This window comes from Dendrobates tinctorius, unplaced genomic scaffold (genome assembly GCF_039654945.1).
Source record: "Dendrobates tinctorius isolate UK_male_01 unplaced genomic scaffold, ASM3965494v1 ptg000014l, whole genome shotgun sequence".
NCBI classification, from domain to species: domain Eukaryota; kingdom Metazoa; phylum Chordata; class Amphibia; order Anura; family Dendrobatidae; genus Dendrobates; species Dendrobates tinctorius.
In genome coordinates, this window is record NW_027361682.1 from 4,899,131 (window position 1) to 4,913,476 (window position 14,346).

The 14,346-nt window shown below is 42.3% G+C and overlaps 1 protein-coding gene across 1 annotated transcript in view; it reads left to right on the forward strand.

Moving 5' to 3' along the window:
• Nucleotides 1–14,346, forward strand: part of LOC141070536 (uncharacterized) — a 148,495-nt gene that overhangs the window by 96,189 nt on the left and 37,960 nt on the right. Inside the window, 2 exon segments of the mRNA XM_073559548.1 lie at nt 100–190; nt 8,574–9,572. Coding sequence (XP_073415649.1) covers nt 100–190; nt 8,574–9,572 — 1,090 coding nt within the window.

Below are 14,346 nucleotides of genomic sequence, written 5' to 3' on the forward strand. Positions count from 1 at the left end.
GCCAAATATGGTGTATTTTTTGGTTGCCATATTCATTTACTATTTCTGTTTAGATTTATACAACTTCTCCATCTGTGACTGTTACAATCTTTCTTTCAGGGTGAAGATCTGCCCCATATTAATACTACAGAGACATATGTGAGGGGTGATGAGCGGTGTAAAGAGGAGATTCCTACAGATAACTGCACAGGTGAGTAGTGACCACTAAATGCAGAGAAGTCGCGGATTCTACTCAGTCCCTGGATGGATGTTTTTTACTTGACTTTTACACATATGGGTTTCTCACTAAAACAAAGCAAACAAGAAAAAAACTTTTAACATTATTTTATATAGTTGTCTCTCTGCTGTAGGAGGGATTCTTCTGTGTTCATAGTCTTGTCTAACCCCAGACACTGCTCAGTGAATGTCTCTAAATTTATTTTTGACACTTGTCAGTGTTGGGAATTTGAACTCAGGACCCCAATATGGAAGGCAGAAACATTACTAGTGAGCCACAGGCTGCACTGCTATGTACATGATACATTTCTCAGCCTGAAAACTGCAACATTATTATTATTCTTTATTATTATGGCACCATTTATTCCATGGCGCTTTACATGTGAGGATGGTTATACATAATTGAAACGAGTAAAGTAATCTTACACAAGTCACGACTGGTACAGGAGGAGAGAGGATCCTGCCCGCGAGGGCTCACAATCTACAAGGGATGGGTGACGATACAATAGGCGAGGGTAGAGCTGGTCGTGCAGTGGTTTGGTCGATCGGTGGTTACTGCAGGTTGTAGGCTTGTCGGAAGAGGTAGGTCTTCAGGTTCTTTTTGAAGGTTTCGATGGTAGGCGAGAGTCTGATATGTTGTGGTAGAGGGTTCCAGAGTGGGGGGATGCACGGGAGAAATCGTGTGAATGCTAGCAGCAGAGGTAAGAAAAGTCTGTGTGGAAAGTTGGGTTACGTACCGAGTGACAGGGCTGTGGAGTCGGTAAGCCTCAATTTCGACTGTGCTGTAATTGGAAAAAAAAGATTTCTACATAAACGTAACGAAAAACAATTGTGCAGTTTATGAATTTGTTCTGAGAAATAGTATCGCCTCCATCAGATCCTCCTTCATAGATGACCTCAAATCTGACCTAATTATTTTAAGGCTAGAGAACAACCTCTCTACACTTACTTAGGTTGGTGGCAAAGCCGTAACCACATGGGCAACATCTCTAACAATTTCAGGGTATAAAGGAATTGCCTCGTACACAGTCAGTTTTGATGGACAATTGAACCCTTCTACTTCTTTGAGAGCAAATGAAAAATGTTGCTGAAAGATGGTCAATCTGTTTTCTATGGGAGTGGAATCTTTTCCCCTGCAGCAACTCTTTGCCTGCTCCATGTCATCCAAATACTTTTCAAAATCAAGCTCCTCATCTGATGAGGATAAAGAAACGGCAGCAGCAGCACTGGCAGGACCCGAGAGTCCTCTTGCTCTTGGCCGTCCTGTAGCCCACTTGTCCTAACTGCTTCCTCAATCAGAGCTTCTTTTCCTTTAGTAAGCTGTTGATCATCCTGCAATATATGATGACTCGGGTCCATATAAATAGCTGTGTCTCTCTCCGTTTCATTGAAGCAGCAATGCCATCTGCGATTAAACTTCCTCTTTGGGACAGGCAAAATAGCAAGTTCTTCCACTCCCTTATAAAAATGCCAGTAGTTAAATCCTCAGCTTGTAACTTTTTAGTCTCTCTAAATGGGTGATGAAGAAATTCCTTCAATTCAGCCACCTGTATCCATTGACCTTCATGTAGTGTTACCTGAGAGTTGGCCATATCTATCAGGAAGGGTTTTAGCTCAAGCAGTCACGCAATCATTAAATAAGTGCTGCCCCACCGAGTGGCTTGATCGACAATTGCTCCTTTCCCAGCACGTCTCTTCAAGATGGAATCAATTTTAGGGGTTCTGGCAGCAATAGCCAATTTCCTCACTTTGCTAATCAGAGTTCCAGCATGTCCCTCTTGCAGACTATCTCTTATTTCCGGCTGCAGCGTATGCACAACACAGCGCATGTGCTGAATAAGAAAGACGTGTGAAGCAGCTTCAACATGATCATCTAATTGTAAAGAATCATTTTGCTGTTCTTCTGTAGTAATATCTGTTTGTTCCTCCGTTATGGGAACAGCACTGTGGCCTTCCATTTCCAACATACTGAATGTGAAATGTTCTTCTAGCTGCTGTTCACCTTCATTATTCTCATTCATCAGTTTCATTGTACTTATCATGTTTGACAACATTATCAATTACAATAGCAAGAACCTGTTCTTATGAGTTCATAATCTTGCAGAACTTTGTCCACTAAGGTCTGGAGAAACTGGCTGCTGTGATGAGCTTTAGTATCTTTTACTGTCAGCATCATAGTAACAATTTTTTTGCTGTCACAAACATATCGAACGTTGACAGCAAAATAGTTCACTCTGTGACATGTGCAGAAACACAAAGCGTCTCTTGAGAGTCTTTTTAAGAGCTTCCTTTTGGTTAAGGGCTTCTTCAATCACTAATTTAATTTTCTAATACTTTCTCTTTCCAGAGAAACACCAAGTTTGAGGGCCAGTTCACTAAGAGCTGTAAAAGCTGATCATGCAAATAATGATAATTGTACACTGTCCTTAACAATAAGCTTGATGAGTTGTCTTTTAACCCCTTTACCCTCAAGGGTGGTTTGCACATTAGTGACCAGGCCAATTTTTACAATTCTGACCACTGTCCCTTTATGAGGTTATAACTCTGGAACGCTTCCATGGATCCCGGTGATTCTGACATTGCTTTCTCATGACATATTGTACTTCATGATAGTGGTAAAATGTATTTGATATGACTTGCATTTATTTGTGAAAAAAAGCCAGAAATTTAGCAAAAATTTTGCAATTTTCCAACTTTGTCTATTTATGCCCTTAAATCACAGAGATATGGCACACAAAAAACCTTAATAAGTAACATTTCCCACATGTTTACTTTACATCAGCACAATTTTGGAAACAACATTTTTTTTTTGTTAGGAAGTTATAAGGGTTAAAAGTTGACCAGAGATTTCTCATTTTTACAACACCATTTTTTTTTAGGGACCACATCACATTTGAAGTCACTTTGAAGGGTCTATATGATAGAAAATACCCAAAAGTGACACCATTCTAAAAACTGCATCCCTCAAGGTGCTCAAAACCATATTCAAGAAGTTTATTAACCCTTCAGGTGCTTCACAGGAATTTTATGAATGTTTAGAAAAAAATGAACATTTAACTTTTTTTCACAAAAAAATTACTTCAGGTCCAATTTTTTTATTTTACCAAGGGTAACAGGAGACACTGGTCTGCAAAAGTTATTGTGCAATTTGTCCTGAGTACGCTGATACCCCATATGTGGGGGTAAAACACTGTTTGGGCGCATGGCAGAGCTCGGAAGGGAATGAGCGCCGTTTGACTTTTTCAACGCAGAATTGGCTTGTTGCCATATCGCATTTGGAGAGCCCTTGATGTGCCTGAACAGTGGCAACCCCCACAAATGACACCATTTTGGAAACTAGACCCCCCAAGGAACTTATCTAGATGTGTGGTGAGAACTTTGAACCCAAAAGGGCTTTACATAAGTTTATAACGTACAGCCGTAAAATTAAAAAATCATATTTTTTTTCCACAAAAATGATCTTTTCACCCCCAAGTTTTATTTTCCCAAGGGAAACAGGACCCCAATGGTTATTGTGCAATTTGTCCTGAGTACGCTGATACCCCATATGTCGGGGTAAACCACTGTTTGGGTGCATGGCAGAGCTTGGAAGGGAAGGAGCACCGTTTGACTTTTTCAACTCAGAATTGGCTGGAATTGAGATCAGACGCCATCAGAGGAAAGTTCAATGATAAAGACACCCTAAAGACAACCTTAGGCCGGTTTCACACAGCCTGATTTTTCCAATAGTGGAAAACCCAATACCGGAGATATCAATGTCCATGTGTGCAATACTTGTGCCACACGTTTGGCAACTGTTTATCACATCAGTACCACATGTACAGGCGCCTGACAAGCAGCGGTACAGTTAGCTCTGTTCCCCGATGCTGGGTGCTGAAGACCGCTACACATCATTCTTCCCTGCTCTGCCTGCGATCAGGTCAAGGTGTGTAGAATGATGAGAGTTATATTCAATTGATAACAGTGACAAGAGGCAGCTGATCGAACTATTACTCCCATCAGCCTATACCTGCTGCCACTAATAACAGTGAGAGCAGTGGCGGCTGATGGGAGTATTCTTCACCCACTGCCTGTGCTATAAATAAATATAAAAAACGGCATTTGACACCCATTCCATTGAACCAACGGTGAATTCACTGACCTGAAATGCAGTGAACTCAGTGACTTTTTCTCTCGGTGCTAAGGTCACCGCAATTCAGCCCACTGCTCACTGATGCTGTGCTCGCAGCCGCTCATTCACCAGTGGTTCTCAGCCTTGACAGTTGCATCTTGGCAAGGTTTAGGTTGAAAACTATTGTAATGTAAAATGTCTATAAGGTATGATGTTTTCGGTAATCTTCTAGAATCCTCCATTCTATGAGAAAGTAGCCTGTCAACTTTTGCAGCCCCCTCCTTTTGCCCCTCTTAGCAGCTGTGTGTGTACAGCTCTCTGCCTGCATCTGAAACCTGATACCGGGCATTTCCTCTTGAAGCCTTCTCCTCCTCCCCCCCTGCACAGCTAAAGGGAAAGCATTTCTTTTGTTCTCAGACAGGCCGAATGAAAAGTATGAGAGATATTAAACTAAGACAGCATGGGCCCCAGTCACGGCAGAAAAATGAAACGGACATTTCTGTAATCAGAGTGGACCCGGCTTCGCTACGGTGGCTCCTGCGAGGTTCTCGGACCTTCAGAAATTGAGATATGGATTGCTCCCAAATGGAATGCCTTAATTATGGCATGCTTGGTGTTATTGGATTCTATTCGATAAATCACAAACAATGATGCCCTATGTGTGTTGGTACAGGCTTTTCTCGTTTAGATACAGTTATTCTAAGTTTTGTAGCCAAATCATAACTTAGAGAAAGGGGGGTTGGACCTCACCAGACCGCCCATTTCGTGAGGTCACAGACCCTAGGCTACAAGGTATTCCCTACCAAATTCCAGTCAGTTGGAGCTGCAGAATCCGTGCTGACAAGAACTCCAGATGAGTGGGGACGTTTGGCTAAGCGGCCCATCCCCCCAGCCACATGGTCTGCCTAATACCGACTAAGAAAATGTAAGTGTTAATCTTTGTGTTTTTTAATCCTTTTGTTTTATACTGCATTGTACATACTTAATGTCTCAACTTTATAGCAACTTTTATCTATGTAATTACTGCCCACATTTTGGGAATAAATGATGAAAAATCTATTAGCTCTGTCTCCATGCTCTAAGATACGAACTATGTGCCTTTGTTAGACAATCGCTACTAATTTGTGGGTTTGCCACGGACCCTCTTAATTAGCTCTTTGATTAAGTAAAGCGTGGCTGGTGGCAGCGTGGTGTGTGCAGTTGGTTAGGCTGGTTGGCAGTCCGGAAGGGTCTTATATTGCTGGATGAGTGGTTGAGGCCACAGCATTGATAATTCCCTTACTGCAACAGTCTAATTGGCCGTGCACAACAAGCAGCCCGTCCGGCGACTAATTATCCTAGGTGCAGTTCCCTGACTGACCTGAGGGTAAGGGGGCACCGGAGAGCTGCGAGTTCCAAAGTGGAACTGAGAAAGTGGGATATACATAAATCCACGCAGTTCTTGGAAGGTTGCGGTAAATTGTTAGAGCAAGATTAACTTGCTGTGTGTTGGTCACATAGTGCCAGCGGTGGGATAACTAAGATAAGCCCCCACTGTACCTGCGATAGCCGTGTGCCGGCAGTGCGTCGCGTCCCTCCGTCCGCTGACAAACCCGTGTCAGTGGTGGGATCGTCACGTATTGGTGGCACCGGCCGTGCTGTGCATCACAACTATTAATCTCCAGACATGGATTACGGCGTGGGACAGAACATCCGGCAGGTGAGGGATATTGTTGTTTTTTATTTCTGGTTTATTACAGGAGATGAGGGATTCAATGGAATGCGTGTAAGGTGAGTATAATTGTGTTTGTTTTTTGTAGATAAAAAAGGAAAAGTGTGTTTTGTTTTATTTTTTAATAAAAGACTTTATTCTGGCTGTGTCTTTATTTACTATACAACTATAGGATTAGTAATGGATAGGTGTCTTATAGACGCTTCTCCATTACTAAGCCGTGGGCTTGATATCACCATACAATACAAAGGTGACATCAACCCCACAAATATGAACCCCACTTGCCATCGCTACAGGGCAATTGGGAAGAGCAGGACAAAGCGACACAATTGGCTGATCTAATAGATGTGCCCTTTTCTGGGCGGCTGCCGGCTGCTATTTTTAGGCTGGGGGTGAGTCAATATCCATGGCCTTTTACCAGCCTGAGAATACCAGACCCCAGCTGTCTGCTTTAGCAAGGCTGGTTGTCAAAAATGGGTGGGACCCCACGCTGTTTATTTAAATGATTTACACTGCTCTAAAAAATAAAGGGAACACTTAAACACCAGAATATAACTCCAAGTAAATCAAACTTCTGTGAAATCAAATTGTCCACTTAGGAAGCAACACTGATTGACAATCAGTTTCACATGCTGTTGTGCAAATGGAATAGACAACAGATGGAAATTATTGGCAATTATCAAGTCACCCTCAATAAAGGAGTGAGCTGAGGTAGCGGTCCTGCTACTGGGTTGTTGCCCACCTACAGCCCCTCCACATCTCCTGGTGTACTGGCCTGTCTCCTGGGAGCGCCTCCAGCCTCTGGGCACTACGCTAACAGACACAGCTAAACTTCTTGCCACAGCTTGTATTGATGTGCCATCCTGGATGAGCTGCACTACCTGAGCCATTTGTGTGAGTTGTAGAGTCCGTCTCATGCTACCACGAGTGTGAAAGCACAACCTACATTCAAAAGTGACCAAAACATCAGCCAGAAAGCATTGGTACTGAGATGTGGTCTGTGGTCCCCACCTGCAGAACCACTCCTTTATTGAGTGTGTCTTGATAATTGCCAATAATTTCCATCTGTTGTCTATTCTATTTGCACAACAGTATGTGAAATTGATTGTCAATCAGTCTTGCTTCTTAAAAGGACAGTTTTATTTCACAGAAGTTTGATTTACTTGGAGTTATATTCTGTTGTTTAAGTGTTCCCTTTATTTTTTTGAGCAGTGTATATAGCAAGGCTCCTTTTCTAATGGAGGAGGCTGATGGACTGGTCTTCTGGTCAGATGTAGCTCCATGAGCAGTCATTTTGCTTTATATCTAAAAAGAGAGGATTTTATGTAATAAGAAGGCGCTGTGAATAACGAAAATAATGTGAATTCACTGTGTAAGAGATGTGCTGTACAAGACAATAGATTATACCATATAATAATGAACAGCACTGTACATACTGGGCGCTATATAGTAAAGGACAGCTTCATACTTAACTCACCAGAATGGTATTTACTATGGGATAGCATTATACATAATAAAAGAGGAAACTATGTAATTAATGTTAGCACTGTTTATAACAAGAACATACAATGTATAAGGCAAGGGTTCACACTTGCGTTTGGGTAGAGTGCGTAGGGCTGCGCACTTCCTCCCTTAAGCTCCGCCTACTTGCACACGTCTTCCCTTAAGCTCCGCCTACTTCCGCATGCGTCCTGCGTACCTATCTTTAACACTGGGTATGTAGGGACATGCGTTGTATGCGGATGCGTCCGGATATGTCGTTTTGACGTGCCCGCCGACCGCACAGAAATTCAACATGTTGCGTTCGGCGGGCACGTCAAAACAACGCATGCGGACGCATCCGCATACAACGCATGTCCCTGCGTACCCAATGTTAAAAATAGGTACACAGGACGCTTACGGAAGTAGGCGGAGCTTAAGGGAAGAAGTGTAAGTAGGCGGAGCTTAAGGGAGGAAGTACGCAGCCCTACGTACTCTACCCAAACGCAAGTGTGAACCCAGCCTTATAAGTGACTGTGCTATACATAATAAGGCTACATTCCTGTTTCCGTGTCAAGTTTCAGTGTGCTGCCAGGTTTTCTTTCTTGGACAGCACACAGACCTATTGAGTATGTCTTCCAAATCGAATCAGAGCTAGATATGCTTTGGGTTGCTCAAATCTCATTCTCACATCTATGATCTTCACGGATATGTGAATGGATGTATTAAATTCTTTGAGTCCACGTGCCGTCTGATGAAAAAATCGGGGAGCAAACGGGCAAGTCACAAAAATGTGAGCATGTGGCCTAAGGGAGGTTGTGCAAATAACCTTAGTCCCTGGCCTGTGCCCTCCCCCCACACACATTCATTGTAAGTCTAACCGACGCAAACTTGGAAAAGCAGTTACAAGTAGCAATATCACTAATACCACCTAACATTACTCACCTCACCAAAGAGAAGCAGCTCCAGCCATCACATACAAAATATATGACATTGATATAATTTTGGTGTAGTAGTAGTATTGGAAAATAATAAAATATTTTTTATTCTTGACAGATGACTGTACCAGGAGCTTACTTTCAAATTTCACTACAGATGATTATTGTCTTTCAACAGCTACATATGAAGAACATGCTATTATACCCGATATACCTCAATTCCTTCTGAGAAAAAGTCTTTCATCTGATCATTTTCAACAGGTCTTTTCTTCTGCATCATCAATGACCAATATGCAAAACAAAAGTCATAGGAGGACTAATGAACATAAAATAGCTCTTAAAGAGAAGAAACCATTTTCATGCTCAGAATGTGGGAAATGTTTTAATAGGAAAATGAAACTCATTACACATCAGAGAATTCACACAGGAGAGAAGCCATTTTTATGTTCAGAATGTGGGAAATGTTTTAATAGAAAAATTAATCTTGATACACATCAGAGAATTCACACAGGGGAGAAGTCACTTTCATGTTCAGAATGTGGGAAATATTTTGTACGAAAATCACATCTTGTTATACATCAGAGAATTCACACAGGAGAGAAGCCATATTCATGTTCAGAATGTGGGAAATGTTTTATAGAGAAAGCACATCTTGTTAGACATAAGAGAAGTCACACAGGGGAGAAATTATTTTTATGTAAGGAATGTGGGAAATGTTTTACAGTGAAAGCACATCTTGTCAGACATCAGAGAACTCACACACGGGAGAAGCCATATTCATGTTCACAGTGTGAGAAATGTTTTAATGAGAAATCACATGTCATTGAACATCAGAAAACTCACACAGGGGAGAAGCCATTTTCATGTTCAGAATGTGGGAAATGTTTTACAAAGAAATCAACCCTTGTTGCACATCAGAGAATTCACACAGGGGAGAAACCATATTCATGTTCAGAATGTGGGAAATGTTTTAATGAGAAATCACATGTCATTGAACATCAGAGAACTCACACAGGGGAGAAGCCTTTTTCATGTTCAGAATGTGGGAGATGTTTTACAAAGAAATCAACTCTTGTTGCACATCAGAGAATTCACACAGGGGAGAAGCCATTTTCATGTTCAGTATGTGGGAAATGTTTTACAGTGAAAGCAACTCTAGTTAGTCATCTAAGGACACACACAAGAAAGTAGCAACTTTCTTTTTTGATCATTTTATTTAAAACATTTAAGAAAATTATAAGTTATACAAAAATCCCACATCTATAAGATAGAGGGAAAACAATTTGGAGCATTAAATAATTACTAGAAAATGTGTACAATTACCAATGATTGTTAGTGAAACGCAATTAGTATTCATATAATACACCTATGTATGAACCATTTGCAGTCCTGGTCACCATTATTGGCACCCCTTCATTTTTTTTCATAGACTGTACAATAGCTTCAGAAACAAATGTACCAAAGTTATCGTATAGCCTCACGATTATGTAATTTGTGGTCCAAAGTAATACAATAATAAAACATTGTTTTTCAACTTACATGTTGCAATTTCAAAGAAGAAGCAAAATAAACAGCATGTGCAGCAATAAAGGCACCCCTGATTAATACTTGGTTGCACATCTTTTGGAATCGATGACAGCCTCCAAAGTTTTCTTGTAGTCCTCTATAAGCTTCTTGCACTTCTCAGCTAGTATTTTCTCCCACTCTTCCTTTGTAGTTTGTTCAAGCTGAATGTTTGTAGCATTCTTTTTTCCCAAAGGCAGATTTTAGCTCACCCCAAAGATTTTCAATGGGATAGACTTCAGGACTCATTGATGGCCATTTTAAAAGGGTTCATTTTTTCTTTTGGATGTGTACTTTTTTGTTTGTCAATGTACTCTTTGTCTAAAATCATTTGTTCCGTTTTCTTTTCTTCATCAATGGTTTCTTCATTGGCCTTCCCCCATAAAGCTCTGCTTCGTTTAGTGTGCGACGTCTGGTACTTGTTGAAACCCTAACCCCAGACTGTTCTTGGTTGGTTTTCAGGTCATTGGATGTTTGAAGTGGTGTTTTTTCCACCATTCGAAACAACCTTCAAAGACATCTCTTGTCATTCTTTCTCTTTCCACCACATCTAGGGAGATTCTTGATGGTTACAAGCTTGGCAAAATTCCTAATAACATTGCGCACTGTTGAAACTTGGATACCAACGTCTTTGGAGGTGGCCTCATACCCTTTGGAAGTCTTGTGTTTGCTAATAATGGTTGTGATGTCCTCAGACAGCTCCTTTGTCTTCACCATGTGGCTTTTTAAACCATTGAATTCATCATTTATTGGCTAATTCATGTCACATGGCATCAACAATTAATCACAGGTGATTCTCATTTGTGATTTACCACAGGCGAGTCAAAATGTGTTTCCATACTAATTTAATGTAAAGGGTGCCAATACCAGTGTCACAGCAGATTTAGGTTTTTCTACTTTTACCACCCATTGTTTTTTGTTTTAAATTATTGTTTATCAACTGCTCTTTTGTATTTAACATGAATGCACTATGCAAAAAAAAATTGTTTCCCTTGATTCATTTGCTTCAGGAGTTATTCCACATTATGCACTTAAACTTCACATATTAACATTTACATAACCAAGTTGTCTGATGCTGCTCTCTTTTGTTTGATGTGACATCGGCATTGGAGTGGTGCTGCTGTAGATCAGAACAGTTATCACCCAACAGCTAGCCTGTCAGTTAATAATTTAACGACCCCTAATATGCATTCAAATGGCGGCCATTTAGAGTCCTTACTGTATTTCTCATATTATAATGGCAGTGAAAAAGAAGTAAATATCGTCCCTCCCCCAGTGGGTGAAAATCCCATACGAGTGACGACTGTATTTGACATCTGTATCTAAAATCCGCTTAACCTGTTAATGCCGCTGTGAATCATGACAGCGGCATCTAAGTGGTTAAACACATTGTGGGAATAGATAGCTCAGCTGGGAGCTTTGCTTTGGCACAAGCGTGTGGCTATGGAGTCACTACAGCAGACTAGCAAGTTCCACATGGATATGGACACGGCATATTTATTGTGCACACTTGTTATTCAATGTTACACATGCCAAACATGAAATAAAACATCTAAGGCCGTCTGGCCACTAACTAACAATAGCAGGCTAACTACAAAATAAACCTATATAACAGCAAACAAGTCCATGTAATCTTACTGTGTCAGCTCCCAGCTCAGCAGATGAGAGAGACTGAGAGATCCCACCTCCTCCTGATTATATCAGCTGGACCAGTCAGGAAACCAAAACCTGGATTGAATAAGTGGAGGGGGAACTACCAGTCCTTTTCATGCTGATCACTAAGGAAACCAGGACTGGATTACAGTGAAATAAACTGGCTTCATCATCAGTACAGGGAGACATATGAAATGAAACGGGGAGAAATATACCTGTTTTCTAGTACCTCTCCCCTTGGTACCTCACACACCCCCCTCCTCTGTTCGAGCCCGTGGGGTTGGACACGACGAGTCACCAAGCAGTGCGTTCTAGACAACGCATCTGCATTTCTGTGCGCTGTGCCCGCCCTGTGCTCAAGGAAAAATTAAACCCTTGTAATGCTAAGAACCAGCGTGTCACCCGCGCATTGCCCTCTTTTGCCCGGGACATCCACGTTAGGGGCGAATGGTCCGTCACTAGCCTAAACTGGCTACCTAGTAAATAATAGCGCAAGGTGCACAGGGCCCATTTCACAGCCAGGGCTTCCCGCTCAACTACACTGTAGTTCTTTTCTGCCCTCGTAAGCTTTCTGCTTAGATAGGCCACTGGGTGTTCCTCGCCATTCACTTCTTGAGACAAAACCGCACAGAGGCCCACCCCAGAGGCGTCCGTTTGGACAATAAACTCCCGTTTAAAGTCTGGTGCAACCAACACTGGTTGGTCACAGAGGGCCGTTTTCAATCGTTGAAAGGCCTCCTCTGCTTCTGCGTTCCACTTTATTGTGACAGATTTCGACCCCTTAGTAAGATCTGTGAGAGGAGCTGCGATGGTCGCAAAATGTTTGATGAACCGCCTATAATAACCAACGATCCCTAAAAAAGCTCCAACCTGTTTTTTGGTTACCGGTCGTGGCCAATTTTGAATAGCGTCCACTTTATTGGCTTGAGGCTTCACAACGCCTCTCCCTATGCTATATCCCAGATAGCGAGCCTCTTCCAATCCCAACGTACATTTCTTGGGATTGGCAGTCAACCCAGCTGTTTTTAGGGAGTCTAAGACGGCTTGTACTTTTGACAAATGCGTGTCCCAGTCATCGCTAAAGATAATGATGTCGTCCAAGTATGCGGACGGGTACTGGCCATGGGGTTTTAGGACAATATCCATTAGACGTTAGAAGGTGGCTGCGGCACCATGCAACCCAAATGGCACATCTCGGTACTGGAATAATCCCTGGGGCGTAACAAAGGCAGTTTTCTCTTTTGCTGATTCCGTGAGGGGAATCTGCCAATAACCTTTTGTTAAGTCAATAGTGGATATGTACCTGGCCGAACCCAGTCTCTCTATCAGTTCATCGACTCTTGGCATCGGGTAGGCATCGAATTTCGATACTTCATTTAATTTCCGAAAATCATTACAAAATCGGATAGTCCCATCGGGTTTGGGCACCAGTACGATAGGGCTAGCCCAATCACTCCGGGACTCCTCAATGACCCCGAGCTCTAACATCTTCACTTCCTGGGCAATGGCTTGCCTCCGGAATTCGATATGGTTTTAGCCGTACCCGCGCCTGTGGATCAGTAACAATGTCATGTTTAATTAGGTGAGTCCGGCCAGGAAGTTCCGAGAAAACATCTGCGTTCCTCTGTATGAAATCCCTGGTCTCTCGTTTTTGGCTTTCGGATAGCGTGTCTGCAATACCCACTTCTGGCGGAGCTACCTGGGGGTCCTTTACCTTAGAAGGTGGTGCCCCTCGAGGCCCATCCTCAAGGGCAGCTCCTGCCACCAGACTCTCCCTGTCCCGCAAGGCCTTAAGCAAGTTTATGTGGTATATTTGTTCGGGCTTTCTCTTGTCTGGTTGGTGTATCTTATAATTTACTTCACCTATTCGTTCCAGCACTTCGTTTGGTCCCTGCCATTTCGCAAGAAATTTATTTTCTACGGTAGGTACCAATACCAACACCCTGTCTCCGGGTTGAAAGACTCGTATTTTAGCCGCTCGGTTGTATACCGTGCTTTGGGCATGTTGTGCGCGCTCTAAACACTCTTTAACTATTGGCATAACTGCTGCAATTCGGTCCTGCATAAGTGTTATGTGTTCAATTACACTGCGATAAGGAGTCACCTCTTGTTCCCAAGTCTCCTTGGCAATATCTAACAGGCCTCTAGGACACCGCCCATAAACCAACTCAAAAGGTGAAAAGCCTGTGGAGGATTGGGGTACTTCATGTATAGCGAACAGGAGGTATGGTAGTAGGGCATTCCAATCTCTCCCGTCCTTATCCACCACCCTTTTCAACATTCCCTTTAGAGTTTTGTTAAAGCGCTCCACCAAACCGTCAGTCTGAGGGTGATATACTGAGGTACGCAAATGGGAGATTTTTAGTAGTTTACATAAGTCCTTAAGTATACGAGACATAAAGGGGGTCCTTTGATCTGTAAGTATCTCTTTTGGAATGCCGGTGCGGGAAAACATATTAACCAGCTCCTTTGAAATTGATTTCGCATTGGCATTCCGCAAGGGCACTGCTTCGGGATAACGCGTGGCATAATTCTAATACTACCAAAATGTACTTATGACCCCTGGCAGATTTAACTAACGGACCAACTATATCCATTGCTATCCTCTCGAAGGGCACCTCTATTATTGGTAAGGGCACTAAGGGGCTTCTAAAATGTGACATAGGTGCGGTCAA